The 20,392-nt window shown below is 36.5% G+C and overlaps 1 protein-coding gene across 7 annotated transcripts in view; it reads right to left on the minus strand.

Annotated features, from left to right (window-relative positions):
• LOC101102230 (platelet glycoprotein 4-like) overlaps positions 1 to 20,392 on the minus strand; it is a 75,317-nt gene that overhangs the window by 15,791 nt on the left and 39,134 nt on the right. For all 7 annotated transcript variants that reach the window (XR_006059620.2, XM_042248474.2, XM_012176569.5 and 4 more), the window contains 5 exons: positions 16,022 to 16,169; positions 15,001 to 15,180; positions 13,254 to 13,345; positions 10,956 to 11,002; positions 1,622 to 1,691 (listed from right to left, as the gene is read on the minus strand). Coding sequence is in view for 6 of the 7 variants with exons in the window: in XM_042248474.2 (XP_042104408.1) it covers positions 1,622 to 1,691; positions 10,956 to 11,002; positions 13,254 to 13,345; positions 15,001 to 15,180; positions 16,022 to 16,169 (537 nt within the window). In the remaining variant the exon portion in view is untranslated. The remainder of the gene's footprint in view (positions 1 to 1,621; positions 1,692 to 10,955; positions 11,003 to 13,253; positions 13,346 to 15,000; positions 15,181 to 16,021; positions 16,170 to 20,392) is intronic.

Raw genomic sequence — 20,392 nt, forward strand, 5'->3', positions numbered from 1 at the left:
GACTGTGTGGATCACAATAAACTGTGGAAAATCCTGAAAGAGATGGGAATACAGACCACCTGACCTGCCTCTTGAGAAATCTGTATGCAGGTCAGGAAGCAACAGTTAGAACTGGACATGGAACAACAGACTGGTTCCAAATAGGAAAAGGAGTATGTCAAGGCTGTATATTGTCACTCTGCTTATTTAACTTCTATGCAGAGTACATCATGAGAAACGCTGGGCTGGAAGAAACACAAGCTGGAATCAAGATTGCTGGGAGAAATATCAAGTACCTCAGATATGCAGATGACACCACCCTTATGGCAGAAAGTGAAGAGGAACTAAAAAGCCTCGATGAAAGTGAAAGAGGAGAGTGAAAAAGTTGGCTTAAAGCTCAACATTCAGAAAATGAAGATCATGGCATCCAGTCTCATCACTTCATGGGAAATAGATGGGAAACAGTGGAAACAGTGTCAGACTTTATTTTTTGGGGCTCCAAAATCACTGCAGATGGTGACTGCGGCCATGAAATTAAAAGACGCTTACTCCTTGGAAGAAAGGTTATGACCAACCTAGATAGCATGTTCAAAAGCAGAGACATTACTTTGCCGACTAAGGTCCGTCTAGTCAAGGCAATGGTTTTTCCAGTGGTCATGTATGGATGTGAGAGTTCGACTGTGAAGAAGGCTGAGCACCGAAGAATGTATGCTTTTGAACTGTGGTGTTGGAGAAGACTCTTGAGAGTCCCTTGGACTGCAAGGAGATCCAACCAGTCCATTCTGAAGGAGATCAGCCTTGGCATTTCTTTGGAAGGAATGATGCTAAAGCTGAAACTCCAATACTTTTGCCACCTCATGTGAAGAGTTGACTCATTGGAAAAGACTCTGATGCTGGGAGGGATTTGGGGCAGGAGGAGAAGGGGATGACTGAGGATGAGATGGCTGGATGCCATCAATGACTCGATGGACGCGAGTCTGAGTGAACTCTGGGAGTTGGTGATGGACAGGGAGGCCTGGCGTGCTGCTATTCATGGGGTCACAAAGAGTCAGGCACGACTGAGCAACTGAACTGACCTTATTTGAAGAAATTCTGCTCTCATCAATTTTACAGATAAGAAAAGTTTCAGAGATCTTCAAAGCTTTCTCAACCAGACACAATTTAGAAACTAAAAGATTCAAGCATACCCAGTGCCCAGTGTGGGTGCTGATGCTTATGTGAAAGCTACTGCGCCCTGCCAATTTGAATGGATGCTGTAGTGTCAGTAGAGCACATCAACATAGATCTGTGCCTGGAATATCATCATTTTAGACATTTTAAGAAAACTTGGGCATGTCTTTCTTGACTGTTAATAAGCATACTATTACTTCAGTAAAAGAGAGGAACAATAGCTCTTGCTTAGAAATGACAAAGAAGAAAATGATTTGCATCATGCAAAATACCCTTTACATCTTTCAGTTTTCAGAAATGTAATAAACACATTATGAATTCTATATTGTATTTATTAATATATCAAAAAACTTCCTTAAATTTATTTCATTTTTCTAATATACTGCTATTGAGTGTGGTCTTCTTGATTTATCTTTTGTCACTTGGGGAAATAATTCTGACTTAGAGAAATACATTATTGTCTTTGTCTTACCTGCAAATGTCCGAGGAGAAGAATTGCAATACCCGGGTCTTCTCAATAAAAGGTGGAAATGAAGCTGCATCTGTTTAAAAGTTGAGCCAGTAGCAAGGGATTAGATGCAGTTTGTGTCTTAAATCAAGAAATCTTGATTCCAAAATGCTTGATAGAAATATAATATGAACTGTAGCAATTGTACATGTAATTTTTTAAATAGAAATTTATTTTTCTCATTCCTTTCTCTTTTATTAAATTTTATGTTGGATCAGTTGATTAACCATGTTTTGTTAGTTTCAGGAGTATAGCAAAATGATTCAGTAATACGTACACATGTATCTATTCTTTTTCAATTTCTTTTCCCATCTAGGTTAAAAAAGAGCATTGATTAGCATTCTTTGTGCTATACAGTAAGTCCTTGTGGGTTATCTGTTTTAAGCATTAATAGTGTATATATGTCAATCCCAAACTCCAAATCTATCTCCCCCTCCAGCTTTTTCCCTCAGTCACTGTAGTTTGTTGTCTTAAGTCTGTGAGTCTGTTTGGTAAGTTCATTTGTATCACTTTGTTAAGATTCTGCATAAAAGCAATATGACATGATCCATGTCTTTCTCTGTCTAATTTACTTCACTTAGTATGATAAGCTCCAGGTCCATTCATATTGCTGAAAATGGCACTGTTTCATCCTTTTTAATAGCTGTAATATTTCATATATGTGCCACATTTTCTTTATCTGTTGATGGACATTTAGGTTGCTTCCATGTCTTGGCGATGGTAAGCAGCACTGCAATGAATCCTGGGCTGCATATAACCTTTTGAACTACATTTTTATCCAGATACATGCCCAGGAGTGGGATTGCTATATCATATGGTAGCGCTATTTTTAGTTTCTTAAGAAATCTCCATACTGTTCTCCATTGTGACTGTCACCAGTTTAAATTCCTACCAGCAGTACAGGAAGATTTCCTTTTCTGCACATCCTCTCCAGCATTTATTGTTAGTGGGTTTTGGGGTGATGGAGTTTGACCATTGTGAAGTGATAACCTCGTTGTAGTTTTGCATTTTTCTAGTAAATAGTGATTTTGAGCACATTTGTATGTACTTCTTGGCCACCTGTATGTCTTCTTTGAAGAAATGTCAACTTAGGTCTTTTGCCCATTTTTTTAAAAAATTTTTAAAATATGTATATATAGAGAGTATGAGCTGTTGAAAACTTTGGAAATTACTTGGTGGCATTGTTTGAAAATATTTTCTCCCATTGTGAGTTGTCTTTTTATTTTGTTTATGGTTTACTTTGCTGTACAAAAGGTTTTGAGTTCAATTATGTCCTATTTTTTTTATATTCTTATTTCTATTTCAGTATTTTCACCTCTCTAAGAGGTGGCTCAGAAAAGATGCTGCAGTGATTTATGTCAGAGAGTGTTCTGCCTATGTATTCCTCTAAGAGTTTTATAGTATTCAGTCTTTAGTTATTTAATTTAATTTAGTTATTTAATCCATTTTGAGTTTATTTGTATATGGTGTTAAAGAATGTTCAATTTCATTTTTTTACATGTACTTGTCCCATTTTCTCAGCACCATTTATTGAAGAGCCTGTCTTTTCTCCATTGTACAGTCTTACCTACTTTGCTGTACGTTAATTGGCCATATGTGTGTGAGCTGTTTCTGGCTTTCTGCCCTGTTCCAGTGATCTACATTTCTGTTTTGGTAACACTACCATACTGTTTTGGTGACTGTAACTTTGCAGTCTAGCCTGAAGTCAGGGAGCCGTGATTCCTCCAACTTTGTTTTCTTTCTCAAGGTTGCTTTGGCTATTCAAGGTCTTTTATGTCTCCATATACACTTAAAATTTTTTTTTCTAATTCTGTGAAAAATGCCATTGGTAATTTGATAGGGATTTCATTGAGTCTTTAGATTGCATTGGGTAATACAGTCATTTTAACAGTGTTGATCTTTGAATACAAGAATGTGATGTATCTTTCCATCTGTTTGTGTCGTCTTTGATTTCTTTCATAATCATACAGTTTCAGAGTATAGGTCTTTTGTTTCCTTCAGTTCAGTTCAGTCGCTCAGTCATGTCCAACTCTTTGCGACCCTCATTGTTAGTGTACAGACATGGAATAGATTTCTGTGTAATAATTTTGTAATAATAATTACAAATTTACTTATCCTGCAACTTTACTGTGCTCAGACGCTCAGTTGAGTCTCTATGTGACCTCATGGACTGTAGCCCACCAGGCTTCTCTGTCCACGGGATTCTCCTGGCAAGAATACTGGAGTGGGTTGCCATTTCCTTCTTCAGCAACTATATTACAGCTCTTCAAAAATGAATTCAGTGGTTTTCTGATAGCATCTTTAGGATTCTTTGTGTATAGTATCATGTCATCTGCAAGCAATGACAGTTTTACTTCTTTTCCAATGTGGATTTCTTTTATTTCTTTTTCTTCTCTGATTGCCATGACTAGTACTTCCAAAACTATATTGAATAATAGTAGTAGTTCCTGGTCTTAGAGGAAATGCTTTTATCTTCTAACTGTTGAATATGATGCTAACTATATTTTTGTCATAAATGGCCTTTAGTATGTTCAGAAAGGTCCCCTCTGTACCCACTTTCTAGAGGTTTTTTTTTTATCTCAATGGATATTGAGTTTTGTCAAAAGCTCTTTCTACCATCTATTGAGATGGTTATATAATTTTATTCTTTAATATTCTTTGATGTCATATATCACACAGATTGATGTCCAGATATTGCAAAATCCTTGTATCCATAGTATAAATCCCACCTTATCATGTTGTGTGATCCTTTAATGTATTGTTTGATTTGGTTTGCTAGTAGTTTGTTGAAATTTTTTGCATCTGTATTCATCAATGATAATGACCCATGGTTTCCCTTTTTGTAGTATCTTTGTCTGGTTTTGGTATCAGGGTGATGGTATCCTCATAGAATGAGTTTGAGAATATTCCTTCTACTGCAATTTTTTCAGTAGTCTCAGAAGGATAGGTTTAACCCTTCTGTAAGTTTTTAGTAGAATACACCTGTGAAGGCATCTCAGTTCAGTTCAGTCACTCAGTCGTGTCTAACTCTGCGATCCCGTGAATCACAGCACGCCAGGCCTCCCTGTCCATCACCAACTCCCAGAGTTCACCCAAACTTATGTCCATTGAGTCGGTGATGCCATCCAGCCCTCTCATCCTCTGTCGTCCCCTTCTCCTGCCCCCAATCCCTCCCAGCATCAGAGTCTTTTCCAATGAGTCAACTCTTCACATGAGGTGGCCAAAGTACTGGAGTTTCAGCATCATTCCTTCCAAAGAAATCCCAGGGCTGATCTCCTTCAGAATGGACTGGTTGGATCTCCTTGCAGTCCAAGGCACTCTCAAGAAGCCAGCTAGTCCTGGACAGTTTTTGTTAAAAGTTTTTAAAGCACAGTTTCAATTTTAGTACTTGTGATTGGTACGTTCATATTTTCTATTTCTCCTTAATTCATTCATGGGAGCGTATACCTTTCTAAGAATTTGTACATTTCTTCCAGGTTTTCCATTTCATTGACATACAGTTGCTTGTGTTTGTCTCTTATGATCCTTTGTATTTCTGTGGTGTTTGTTGTAACTTCTGTTTTTTTTTTTCATTCTAATTTTATTAATTTGAACTCTCTCCCTTTTTTTTTCCTTGATGAGTCTGGCTAAAGGTTTAGCCATTTTGATTCTTTTTAAAGAACAGCTTTTAGTTTTATTGACCTTTTCTATTTTTTTTTTCTTTTTGATTCTGCTCTGATTTTTATGATTTGTTTTCTTCTACTAACTTTGGGTGGTGTTTGTTCTTTTTCTATTGCTTTAGGTGTAAGGTTAGGTTTATGTGAAAATTTTATTGCTTCCTGAGATAAGATTGTATTGCTGTAAACTTCATTCTTACAGCTGCTTTTGCTTCTTCCCATAAGTTCTGGATCATCATGCTTTTATTTTCATTTGTCTCTAGGTGTTTTCTTTTATTATTATTCTTTGATTTATTCAGTGATCTATTGGTTTCTTGATAACATGTTGTTTATCTTCAACCCATTTGTGTTTTTTCAGTGGTTTTTTTTTTTTTTTTTGAAGTTGAATTCTAATCTCATAGCATTGTGGTCAGAAAAGATTCTTGATATGATTTCAGTTTTCCTAAACTTATCAAGGCTCACTTTGTGGCCCAGCCTGTGATCAATCCTGGAGAAAGTTCCATGTGAACTTGAAAGGAATGTATACTCTGCTGCTTTTGGATGGAGTGCACTATAAGTCCATCTGGTCTTTCTTTTAAGGCTTGTGTTTCCTTTGGTCTTCTGCTGGATGATCTGTCCATTGCTGAAAGTGGGATGTTAAAGTCCCCCAGTATTGTTGTGTTACTGGTGATTTCTCTTTTTATGGCTGTTAGTACTTGATTTATATATTAGGATGCTCCTATTTTGGGTGCATGTACATTTGTAGCTATTACATCTTCTTCTTGGATTGATCCCTTGATCATTATGTAGTGTCCGTCTCTGTCTATTGGGAAAGTCTTTATTTAAAGTCTTTTTTGTCTAATGAATGTTGCTACTGCAGCTTTCTTCTGACTTCCATTTGCATGGAATACCTTTTTCCATCCTCTGACTTTCATTTTATATGTGTACTTAGATATGAAGTGGATCTCCTGTAGACAGTATACATATAAGTCATATAAGTATCTATTTAGCTAGTCTGTCTTTGGTTGGAGCATTTAATCCATTTACATTTAAGCTAATTAGCAATGTCTTTTCCTATTTCTTTTTTCTTTTTTTTTCATCTTTTCCTATTTCTATATTCTTTATTGTTTTGGATTTGCTTCTGTAGGTCTTTTTTCTTCCCTTTCTCTTTTGTTCTGTTGTTATTTGATGACTAGCTTCAGTGTTGAATTTGTTTTTATTTTTTTGTGTGTATCTACTGTAGATTTTCAGTTTGCTGTTACCATGAGGATTTGATATAGAAGTCCATACATAAACAAGGTTTTTTAAGTTGCTGATGTTTTAATAGTGCATTTCCAATATCTTGCATTTGTGCTCCCTTATTCTCACAGTTACTGGTTTTGATAGCATATTTTGCATATTTTTGTGCAGATGATTTCCTTTCTTACTTTTTTTGCCTTTACCGGTAAGCTTTTCCATTCTTAATTTCTTTGTTTCTAGTAGTGAATTTCTTTTAGGATTTGTTGCAGATCTGGTCTGGTGGTAATAAGTTCTCTGTAAAGCTTTTGATTTCTCTGTTGCAACTGAACGATAGTCTTCTTGGACAGGGTATTCTTTGTTGTAGGTCCTTCCCTTTCATCACTTTGGATATATCATGCCACTCCCTTCTGGCCTGCTGAATTTCTGCTGAGAAATCAGATGATAATCTTATGGGAGTTACCCTGTATGTTATTTGTTGTTTTACTCTAGTTGCTGTTAATGTTTTTCTTTGTCTTAAATATTTGTCCATTTAATTACTGTGTGTTTTGGCATGTTCCTCCTTGGGTTTATCTTGCCTGAGACTCTCTGCACTTCCTGTACTACACTCACTCTTTTCTTTCCCATGTTAGGGAAATTTTGGCAATTTGCATTCATTTTTCTCTCTCTTTTCCTTCAGAAACTCATATAGATGTGAATATTGGTGCATTTAACTTTGTCCCAGACTTTTAGGCACTCTTCATTTCTTTTTATTATTGTTTTCTTTATTCTGTTCTGCAGCAGTGGTTTCCACCATTCTTTTAGTTCACTTAGCCACTCTTCTGCCTCAGTTGCTCTACTGTTGCTTGCTTCTAATGATTTTTTCATTTCAGTTACTGAATTGTTCATCTCTTTTTGTTCTTTTGTTTTTCTAGGTCTCTTAGACATTTCTTACATCTTCTTGCTCTTTTTATGAGACCTTGTGTCATCTTCACTTTCATTACTCCGAGTCCCTTGTTGGGTAGATCGCCTATCTCCATTTCAATACGATGTTCTTCCAAGTTTTATCTTGTTCCATCATCTGGGACACATTCTTCTGCAACCTCATCTTGTCTAATTTTCTGTGATTGTGATTTCTTTTCCGTAGGCTGTAGGACTGTAGTTCTTTTTGCTTCTGCTGTCTGTCCCCTGGGATAAGACTATCTGAGTCTAAGAGGCTTGCACAGGCTTCCTGGTGGGAGGATTTTTGTTCCTGCCCACTGGCAGGTAGAGCTGGGTCTAGTCCTTTTGGTGGGCAGAGCTGTACTCAGAAAGCCCGTGTGCTGATGGATGGGGCTGTGTTCCTGCCTTGTTGGTTGTTTTGGATGAGGTACCCCAGCACTGGAGCATATAGGATGTTGGGTGGGGCTAGATCTTGGGGAGGAAATGGTATTCACCAGAACTTCCACTAGTGGTGTTTTTTTTTTTTTTTCCCAGTTTGTGGAAAATAATTATACCACCTGGCAGATATGGAATTTGGTTTCACTGTGATCATGACTTTGCCCCTCCTTCTGTCTTGTGTTTTTTTGTCTTTGGATGTAGAGTATCTTTTTTCTTTTTTAGATGATTCTAGCATTTTGCTGATGTTGTTGTGGATGGTTGTTGAGCAATCAGTTGTGATTTGGGTGTTTTTGAAAGAAGGGATGAACTCAAACTCTTCTGCCTTGCCATCTTACTGGCCAGTTGATTCAGGAATTTGTATACATGTAATTTTTAAATCCTCCAATAGCCACATTTTAAAATGATAAAAGTATCAGTTATATTTAACCCAGTATATCCAAAATCACATAATTTTACACATAATCAATAAAAAATTAACAAAATCCCATGTGTACCTATGGCACATTTTGGTTTGTACTAACCCTATTTCAGGTACTTAATATGGACAGGTGACTAGCTGCTACCTTATTCAACAAGTCTGTATACTGTCCACATTCATTGGTATTCAGTTTTGTATCAGATTTTCCCACTGTTTAAAAATAAATGAGGGTTTTTTTTTTTTAATGGTCAAATCACCTGTTGTTACAACTATGATAGGGTAGAAAAACAATCAGTAGAGTGGAAATTTCCTTACTTTGAGGTTCCTTTACACGTCCTTTCGGTAAATGTTGTTCTTACTTTTGATTGTGGATTCATTCACCTACCCTTATGGCTGATTAACATTTTTAAAATCATTTTTTGAAGTTCTCTCTCTAAGCAGGATTTCATGCAGATAGTTTGAAATTGTATACATCAAAACATAAAAAGCATTTGTTGAGTTTACTGAACCCCTACAATGGTTATTATCCATGGCACACATTGAATATAAGAAGAAATAACTAGATAATTTCCTCCATTTACTCCACAAATGAGTATCAGCAAAATGAGCCACTGCTGAATGTGTTTGTTCAAAACAGTAAGACCTAGCCTTCAATTATGAATACCACATTCTTTTTCTAGTAACAGCACTAACTTTGGAATCTTCTCACATTTCACTTATAACAGAAAATCAGTAAACTCAATCCTGCCTTTAAGATAATGGGTTATTGAAGATTAGCTTAAATGCCCAGATGGGTCTCTGAATGGGCATTGCCTACAACTGCCTTCCCAACACCTTAAACATGAAAGGAAAATAATACATTGAAAAGCTTTAAATATCATCAAAGATTCTGTCATAATGATACCAGCAGTTACCGTGTGTCATAACCCCAGGATTGTGCATACTAACAGGACCCCCTTTTTTTTTAATACATTCAAATGTAAATCAATATTTCAATTTTATACCTCTTTAAGCTTATTGGAGAAGGTATAGTAAGTACTTCTATCATGCTAACAACATTGGAATGTTTTCTGTTTCTTTACACTCTTTTCCTAGTGTGTAACCAACAATCTGTCTCAAAGAGAATCCATCAGAGTCCTTGGTCTGCCCAATATACCTCTACTCCTAGTATTTTTACTTCTGTTTTTCTCTTAGATACTTTTAACTTCATGATTTCTTCCCAACTCTAGTTTAGAATTTCATTTTTGCATGTTTTATCATGGTTGGTAACAATATCCAGTACAGGTATGTATTGGTTAACACATATATAACCTTATTTTTTTTGCTACTGTTGTTCTTTTCTCCGTAATTATGATCATCTTATTCAAAATAGATGGCTCCCCTTGCAAGGTTATTGATTCTTCTTCATATTGAAACCTCCATTTGGATATATGTTTTACCTTTTTTTTTTAAAATTTATTTCTTTTTTTATTTTTTATTTTTTTTAAATTTTAAAATCTTTAATTCTTACATGCATTCCCAAACATGAACCCCCCTCCCACCTCCCTCCCCATACATACGGATGGCTAACAAACACATGAAAAGATGCTCAACATCACTCATTATTAGAGAAATGCAAATCAAAACCACAATGAGGTACCACTTCACACCAGTCAGAATGGCTGCGATCCAAAAATCTGCAAGCAATAAATGCTGGAGAGGGTGTGGAGAAAAGGGAACCCTCCTACACTGTTGGTGGGAATGCAAACTAGTACAGCCACTATGGAGAACAGTGTTTTACCTTTTATAATTATGTTGATTGTTAAATTCTTTCACTCATAAATTATTATCTACACAGTATGTACAATAGATGTGAACAGTAACTACTAACCTCTTTACTTCTGCGACCAGTAAGTCAGTTAATTAGTCTTTACAAAGCAAACATTTCCCTAGGAATGCAGTAATGGTTTATCTTTAGTGGTTAATCTTGAGACATTCCATCAGATTAGGTAGTTACTATTACTTTGCCAACAAAGGTCCGTCTAGTCAAGGCTATGGTTTTTCCAGTAGTCATGTATGGATGTGAGAGTTGGACTGTGAAGAAAGCTGAGCACCGAAGAATTGATGCTTTTGAACTGTGGTGTTAGAGAAGACTCATGAGAGTCCCCTGGACTGCAAGGAGATCCAACCAGTCCATTCTGAAAGAGATCAGCCCTGGGATTTCTTTGGAAGGAATGATGCTAAACCTGAAACTCCAGTACTTTGGCCACCTCATGTGAAGAGTGAGGTGTATTCATTGGAAAAGAGTACTCATTGGAAAAGACTCTGATGCTGGGAGGGATTGGGGGCAGGAGGAAAAGGGGATGACAGAGGATGAGATAGCTGGATGGCATCACCAACTCGATGGACATGAGTCTGAGTGAACTCCGGCAGTTGGTGATGGACAGGGAGGCCTGGCGTGCTGTGACTCATTGGGTTGCAAAGAGTCGGACACAACTGAGTGACTGAACTGAACTGAAGCCTGTATAGGAATTGAGACTCTGAATTATGTCGTAGGGATACAAAGATAGGTAAAAGCATACCTATCCAGAATATCGTGGGTATGATGGTAGATTTGTGGGAGAAAGGAGGGGGTTTCATTGTGGTATTATCACAAAACAAATACCCTTACCTGTACCATTAATCATGTCACAATAACTTGCCCAATAGGAGAGATGCCTTAGGGGAAAAAAAAAGGAAATGAACATTCGCATTCCAAGAGCACCATCTCACATTAATTGGTCTTTTATGGTTCAAGTGGTGGTGGGGGGATGGTTTAGTTGTGAAGTTGTGTCTGACTCTTACAGGAGTCTGTAGCCCACCAGGCTCTTTTGTCCATAGGATTTTCCAGGCAGGAATACTGGAGTGACTTGCTAGTATCCTTCTCCTGGCAATCTTCCTGACCCAGGGCTTGAACTTGGGTCTCCTGCATTACAGAGAGTTTCCTACATTGCAGGTGGATTCTTTACCCACTGAGCCACTGGGAAAGCCTTACTTCTGCTAAAGTAATAAACATTGATGAGACTAGTTGTGACAGATACTAAATTTAAGAAATATTCTAAATCATTTGGTCTATGTTTTGTTAGAAGTTTTCATCTTGCTGAGGTAAATGAAGTGCCTGATACCATAAAGTGGCCAGATTATAAAATAAAAACTAATAAATTTTGTTAGGAACAACTTGGAGCAGACCGAGTTCTTAAACATTTTTTGAGAAATATTTATTAGAAATTTAGATCTCTGTTTAGAATTAAATTTCTGTGTTCAGGTGGGAGAAGTGGATTATTGCATAGTATATTGAGTGTTCAACTGAATAGGAGGAAAATATTAAGTAGGTAACTGATGTAAACTCAGTATGAGGGAAAAGAGGGGAGTGTGGAGGAGCAAAGAAGCAGATGTTTGATCAGAAGTGACCGGAAATGTAAATAATCAATTTATACTTTTCCCCTCTTTTAACTTTGCATGAATTGACATTAAACTAGAATGGGGTTTATTAATTTATACTCTGGTATTTTCATGAAATATACATATACATATAACTGGAAACAATACAAACAATGGTAGTGATTGTTTCTCTGCAGTCTCGGCCACTTTTTGGTGATAGAAAATGGGTTTTTCACCCTCCTAACATATCATACGTAACATGTCAAGGCAAGCTGTTGCTTCTATTTGAAACACAATAAGCTGTCAATCATGCTCAGTCTTGCCATGGTCAGTTAAATTAACCTTATCTTAACCTTAAACTCATGTGAAATTCTTATTCCAATTAGGAGCACTCAGTAACTCCTCAAAACCTCTCTGTAATATTGAAATTAAAGAAATGCTCACTGTACTCAATATATGAACACTGATATGATATCCCATGAAATGAGCATTTAGAGGTGTTTTTTCCCTCCATTAGATTTTCTTGTAAAAAAAAAAACGTGACTATGGACTCTGTAGATGAACAAGGAATATGAGTAACTATTTAACTGTTTTACACAAATTTTAGATAGGAACTCAGTGTGAGGTAATGCTTGCTTAATAAAAATGTTTCATCTCTTGATTTTGATTATTCTTTGTCACGAAATCACTGATCTAAAACTCATTTTAACTTTGAGGAGAAAAGTCTTTTTTTCCTTGGTATTTATTGGGGTTCTATCCTATTTTAGACATACGACAGATTAGACGTACTACAGATAAGCAGCAGGAGTTAGAGAAAAGTAGAAAATTGTGGCCATGTGAACATATCTCATTTTACTACTACTTCACAGAATATGTGCTCTTTATTTTCAAGTTCAATATGTCAGTTTTAAACAGGAAATAATAATTCCATTTTTATAATGATAGGCTTTTTTAAAAAGCTGAGTTATTTTAAGAACATTTGGAAGGGGAAAGTCATAAAAGTTGTGGCATGGATTCATTAAGCTTCCGTCTTTATAGACCTGTTTAGTCATGTCACTGGAATGAACAATATTTTTATTTTGTGCTCAGTATAAAAAAAAAGTATATTTTCCTAGCTCCTGGATGATGAGTTGACATAATGATATTCTTCCTTTTAATTTGCTGTTATGTAATTGAAGTGTGCATGAAAACTCTGATTATGCAACACAGATAAAAGCAGCCCCTTTAGATTTCTATATAGAAGACACCTGTTCATAAAGGTGAACCCTCCAGTAGGGCTGATACTCAGCAGCTATGTACTGGTGTGACCAGTCATCACAACTAAAAGGTTAATGCCTAGTAGACCAGGAGTTTCTAAGGGCTGAGATACAGGCAACTTTGTTCTATAGATTGGTGCCTGTGCCTTACCAGTCGGTAAATAAGTTTCTTGCCTGCCTTAAAGCATCCTAGTCACACACACACACACGCACGCACGCACGCACGCACGCACGCACACACACACACACACACACACACACACACACACCCCTCACTTTGCCTGTATACTTACTTTTTGCCTTTATATGTGTCAATTATGGCAACTTTGCTTATGTCATCTTTTCCATTGAAAACTTTATAAACTCCATCTGCAGTGTTGTTGTACTGAAGAAATAAATACAAACAAGAAAAAATTACTTCTAAAACAAGCCATGCTTTCCAAATTATAAAGTATGTAATTAATTCACTTTTGCATTTCTCAGACACTGGCTGTTCACAATTATTTTATATGATTTGAAATATATGTGATTAATTTTTAAAATTACTGATTTCTAATATTTTATAAAAACAAGATATAAAAAGTACCTAGAAATACGTGCTAGATGCTGAGATGAAGGAAGAAAACAACGATCAGAAGCTGACATAATCCAACTCCAGTACTCTTGTAATTAAGCCAGAAAGGCCATTTTGATCACTAGTCCTATTATATTGAGGTGAACAGATAGTTAACAAAACCTATGAGAAATATGACAGCTTTCCTGAAGTTTTCTCAATGTTATGATCTCTAATATGTGGTTACTAAAATTTAGGTACACAAAATGAAAAACAGAATTAGCCAAGGAAAGAATTGAGTCTTTTAGGTAAATAATAATTGAATTTATTATCCTTTAAGGCTTCTATACTTAAATTTAGTTGATATATAACCTTGCAATCCTAAAAATCATCTCAATTAAAATAATTAAAGAATATAACTGATATCTAATAAAGTGCCAAATGAATTCATATTCAACTTAAAATGCAGTAATCAACTGGTTCTTTTCATGGCCCAAAACATTAAACAATAACTAAGTACATCACCAAGTTCACATCTTCTTAAATTTCCTATATGTCCTTTCATGGCATTTTTAGATGTTTTTATAAACTAACTCTATGAAAATATGACATTGCTGATTTATCCTTCTTGTTGTGTAGAATTTCAGGTAACTTTTAAATTTACATTCAAACAAACTTTTAGGAGGTCTAGAGAAGGAAGAATGGTATGATGAATACATTTCATATAAAAACTGGGCATTCAACTTGATTGTGCATAGACAGAAAACCAAAATTGAAAGTGTTCTAAGTTTTTCCACCCTACGACTTAATTTTAGACAATTTATATAGACAAGTATTTAGACAATTTGTCAAAGAATGGAAACTTGATTGTTAGTTTAATTTATTTTTTATTTTTTTACTTTACAGTACTGTATTGGTTTTGCCATACATTGATATGAATCCACCACAGGTGTACATGCGTTCCCAACCCTGAACTCCCCTCCCACCACCCTACCAACTAGGAAAGATAAAACTAGGTGAGATAAACTTTGAAATAGTGAGAATATTTATTAGGGTTAATACATTAATAGGGTTAAGAAATAGGGTTAACACACTGAATAATAAAACTGTGAATTACCAATGCCATTATATTAATCTGGTTAAAGTCTAATAATATTGACATTTATATTGTTACAGGATAAAATGAACCAACTGTAGCAGTAGGGTATGGAACCAAATTCAAGAATGGATCCTTATAGGCCCACTAGTATATATAGTTTTTTTTAAAGTTCTCTTTTGAAACATCAGAATTTGACTTTTTGATAAGTGAGTTGAGTATTCAATTCACTTTTTAAACTTTTAAAAGTGACTTTTAAGGACTCAGAGTAGGTACTCTGAGATCAGAAACACAGTTGACACACTAAATGATAAACTTATGAATTGTCAATGTGATTATATTTATCCAGTTAAAAGTCTTAACAGTATCAAGATTTATAATTGTTACTCACAGGATAAAACACACCAACTGTAGTGGTAACAGGATATGGAACCAAATTCAAGAATGGATCCGTATAGCCCCACAGTAGTTCTTTCAAAGTTCTGTTTTGAAACATGGAAGATTTGGACTTTTTGATAAGTGAATTGAGTATTCCTTGAATAAATGAATTTGGATAGAGATGTGGTACAGCCTGCAAAAAAAAAAAAAAAAATCATGGTTTAAGACACCAACTGCAATATCACTTTCTTAACAAATAAATGTAAATACAAGAATTAAACTGAATAAAACAATTTCCAGCTATTTTTAAAACGACTGCCGAATCTAGCCAGGACTAAAAGTATATTATTTCATCTCTTAATGATTACATTTCTCTGTGGTGTGTGGGCCACAGGAAGAAGAGTTTCAAGTTGAGTCCTACTTTTTGACAAATTTTACTTATATTTTTCATGAGTGATTTATTTTGGCTGTGCTGAGTCTTCACTGCTGGGCACGCTTCTCTCTAGTTGCCTTGAGCAGGGCCAGTCTCTGATTGTGGTGCGTGGGCTTCTCGTGGTGGTGGCTTCTCTTGGTGCAGAGCATGGGCTCTGGGGTGTGCAGACCTCAGTAGCTGAGGCATGTGGGCTCAGTAGTTGCGCTCCCCAGCTGTAGAACACATGCTCAATAGTTGTGGTGCACAGGCTTAGCTGCTCTGAGGCATGTGGGATCTTCCTGGACCAGGGATTGAACTCATGTCTCCTGCATTATCAGGCGGATTCTTTATCAGGCGGATTCTTTATCACTGAGCCACGAGGGAAGCCCCATAAATCCTTTTTAAAATGATACACTCTAAATGGTCTTCTAATCAGTCTTCAGTTGATCATTCTATGATCTTGTCATCTTTCCAAATGATCGTAATTCAAAATAATAGCATAAGAAAGCATTTTTATAAAAATGAAAAAAAAGATATCTAATTGTAGTTTTAATCATGAGGTTATTTACAGTTGGGTTCTAGAGGATTTCGAAACCAGTAATTTTGCGGTTTGTCTACTCACTGCTACAGCCAGGTTGAGAATGGTGAACGTGTCATCCTCAGTTCCAACTGATAGCGAGGGTTCAAAGATGGCGCCATTGGGCTGCAGGAAAGAGACCGTGTGGGTCTCAGGGTCGTAGGTTATATTTTCCTTGGCTAGATAACGAACTCTGAAAAACAGGAGGAACTAAAACTCAAAACCGTTGTTTCAAATGAATGTCATTCATTTTAACAGAAGTTAAAATTCAAAATAGTTATTCAAATAAACATTAATTCTCAAATGCCATTCATTTAAGCAGCGATTATTGAGTACATAGATTATGTCAGAAATTAGGGTAAACAAGTGGATTGAAATGATAAATAAGCCAATGCTGAGCCTCCAGCAAACTAGAGAAGAGGAATCTTGGGTGTGCATAGCAGAGGAGAAGGAATATGTGTCATTATAGGAGTTTACACAGGTTTGTGGGAAAACATCGAAAAGGTACAAACTCAGGCTAGGGGTTATGGTGGGGATAATGGACAGGATACAATTCCATATTAAATGTTCCAAGTGACAAATAGAAGCTTAGGTAAAATGAGATAGAAAATAGCATGTGTTAGGTAAATGTGTTATTTTAGTAATTCAGATGTTTCAATATGGTTGGTTTAACGAGCAAGGAGAGTGGTGGAAATGAAGTGATTAAAATAGGTAAGATCTGGACTTAAAAGGGTTGCATCCCATAAAGAAATGTTTAGCTTTTATCCTGAAGGTGAGAAGAAGAAAGAGTTTTAAACAAGGGAGTAGTAAGAGCATGTTTTCACATAAGAGAAAGACTGCTCAAAGTGCACAGACTTTCCTGTATTGGCTTCCATAGTCTCCAATGTTTTCATAAGAATTAAAGATGCTAGTGAAATATACTTTCTACTTGACAGATCATTTCCCCTCAATCCTTGCCCCATATATTAAACTTATTACATCTAAGCTTCTCGCTCTAACACCTCTAGGCAAAGTACCATCTTTGGTACTTTAGGAAAGAGATGAAGGGTGGTTTCATGGGGAAAACTCTTTTGCAAGCAAAAGATATTTAGTGAGATAAAATAAGGTATACGTTATTCATTGCTCTATCATTTACCTGAACATCTATTATGTGAGGTTATAGTAGATACCTGTTGTTATCTGACTAAGGTAAACACTGAAAAAACGTGAAACTGAAGTGTGGAAACAAAAATAAACCAGAGAAAACCTGACTTGATTTCAATCAGGTATAATAAAATTGTAAATTCCTGTAGGATAGGTATTATGTGTGTTCTGTATGCCCAAGCAGTATCTGGTAAATGGTAACTTCTTGGTAAATATTTTAGAATGAATAAATAATGGTTCATATTCTTTAAAGAGTGAATTAACAAAAATATAGATACATATCTTATTTCTAATATAATTTCATTAAAGCTTTCTTGTTCACTCTTCTTGGAGTACTGCAGACACAGAATACAAAAATCTAAAACAGCAGCCAGGATAGTCTATTACTACTCAATTATTATTTCCTCTTAGAAAATTATATTTTAAACTTAGATTACATATTATTAAAAATTTACTGTTAAAATACTTTAATTTTCAGGAAGATTTATATATGTATAATAATTGAAATAATAGCAACATAGTTTTGACCCAGATTGTTTTCTTAGTTGTAGTTACAACACTATACCAGTAGATGGCGATCACTAAGAGAAAAATTCTTTAAACTGAGGTCTGTGTTTAAAATGTACTTTTTTTAAATATAAATTTATTTATTTTAATTGGAGGCTAATTACTTTACAATATTGTATTGGTTTTGCCATACATTAACATGACTCCACCACGGGTACACGTGTTCCCCATCCTGAATCCCACCTCCTTCCCCATACCATATCTCTGGGTCATCCCAATGCACCAGCCCCAAGCATCCTGTATCATGCATCAAACCTGGACTGGCGATGCGTTTCTTATATGATATTATACATGTTTCAACCCCATTCTCCCAAATCATCCCACCCTCTCCCTTTCCCGCAGAGTCCAAAAGACTGTTCTATACATCTGTGTGTCTTTTGCTGTCTCGCAAACAGGGTTATCGTTACCATCTTTCTAAATTCCATATATATACGTTAGTATACTGTATTGGTGTTTTTCTTTCTGGCTTACTTCACTCTGTATAATCTCTAGTGTCATCCACCTCATTGGAACTGATTCAAATGTATTCTTTTTAATGGCTGAGTAATACTCCATTGTGTAAGAGGACATAATAACTCAATTTTGGTTTAAAAATTAGACTATGTACAGGTTCTAGAAAGTGTTGGTTAATGATATCAAAGGGAGGAGTTCCCCTCTACTTTAGCCCAAGATTGGTTTCTGTGTACACCTACCAAAGCAGAGGAATTAAAAAAAAATTATACTGGATCTGAGAATATTCTGAAGGAATTAACCAGGTCTTCAAAGAATTGGTGTAGATCGGAGTAGACATATGCAAGATCTCAAACTAGATAATTTTATTCTTTGATCCATGTCACATCCTGCCAGAGTTTCATCAACTTCGCATTAGCAGCCAAAGCTAAATAAGCCTGTGCTTCTGATTGTGGAGGGACATCCTTCTCCACTGGAAAAGGTTGGTTTCCATTCCAATCCCAAAGAAGGGCAATGTCAGAGAATGTTCAAACTACCACACAATTGCACTCATTTCACATTCTAGCAAGGTAATTCTCAAGATGCTTCAATCTAGGCTTCAACAGTATATAAACCAAGAACTTCCAGGTGTACAAGCTGGATTTAGAAAAGGTAGAGGAACCAAATATCAAATTGCAAACATCTGTTGGATCATACAAAAAGCAAGGGAATTCCAGAAAAAACATCTACTTTTGCTTCATTGACTACGCTAAAGCCTTTGGCTGTGGATCACAAATAACCGTGGAAAATTCTTAAAAGATGGGAATACCAAACCACCTTACTTGCCTCCTGAGAAGCCTGTATGCAGGTCAAGAAGCAACAGTAAAAACCCAGCATGGAAAAACTGACTGGTTTAAAACTGGGAAAGGAGTACATCAGGCTGTATAGTCACCTTGCTTATTTAACTTACATCACAGCACATCATGCAAAATGCTAGGCTGGATGAATCACAAGCTAGAATTAAGATTGCCGGGAGAAATGTCAATAACCTTAGATATGCAGATGACACCACCCTAATGGCAGAAAGCAAACTGAAGCTAAAGAGCCTGTTTATGAAGGTGAAGGAGGATAGTGAAAAAAAGCTGGCTTAAAACTCAACATTCAGAAAACTAAGATCGTGACATCTGGTCCCATCACTTCATGGCGAAATAGATGGGGAAGAACTGGAAACAGTGACAGACTATATTCTTGGGCTCCAAAATCACAGCAGAAGGTGACTGCAGCCTTGACAGTGACACTTGCTCCTTGGAAGGAAAGCTATGACAAACCTAGACAGCATATTAAAAAAACAGACATATTACTTTGCCACCAAAGGTCCATCTAGTCAAGGCTATGGTTTTACCAGTAGTCATGTTCGGATGTGAGAGCTGGACCCATAAAGAAGGCCAAGTGCCGAGGAATTGATGCTTTTGAACAGTGGTGCTGGAAGACTCTTAAGAGTCCCTTGGACAGCAAGGAGATCAAACCAGTCAATCCTAAAGTAAATCAACCCTGAATACTCATTGGAAGGCCTGATGCTGAAGCTCCAATGCTTTGGCCACCTGACGTGAACAGCTGACTCATTGGAAAAGCCCCTGAGCTGAGAAAGATTGAGGACAGGAGGAGAAGGGGGCAACAGACGATGAGATGGTGAGATGGCATCATTGACTCAATGGACTTGAGTTTGAGCAAACTCTGGGAGATAGTGAAGGACAGGGAAGCCTGGCTTGCTGCAGTTCATGGGGTCGCAAAGAGTTGGACATAACTGAGTGACTGAACAATACTTTTCCTCCACTTCCAGTTTCAACTGAACTCAGGATTTAATTGATGGAAAAAGCTATTAGCTTTTCCTGAAATGTAACCAGTCATTTTCCTATTATTTAAGGCATCTAAACAGACACTATGGAGAAGGCAATGGCACCCCATTCCAGTACTCTTGCCTGGAAAATCCCATGGATAGAAGAGTCTGGTAGGCTGCGGTCCATGGGGTCGCTAAGAGTCGGACAACTGAGTGATATCACTTTCACTTTTCATTTTCATGCATTGGAGAAGGAAAGGACAGCCCACTCCAGTGTTGTGCCTGGAGAATGTCAGGGATGGGGGAGCCAGGTGGGCTGACGTCTATGGAGTTTCACAGAGTCGGACACTACTGAAGTGACTTAGCAGCAAACAGACACTAAGAACTGTTTTATTGACCTGTTGAGGCAAAATGACTCATAGTTAATCATAAATTCCTTT

This window comes from Ovis aries, chromosome 4 (assembly GCF_016772045.2).
Source record: "Ovis aries strain OAR_USU_Benz2616 breed Rambouillet chromosome 4, ARS-UI_Ramb_v3.0, whole genome shotgun sequence".
Lineage (NCBI taxonomy): Eukaryota > Metazoa > Chordata > Mammalia > Artiodactyla > Bovidae > Ovis > Ovis aries.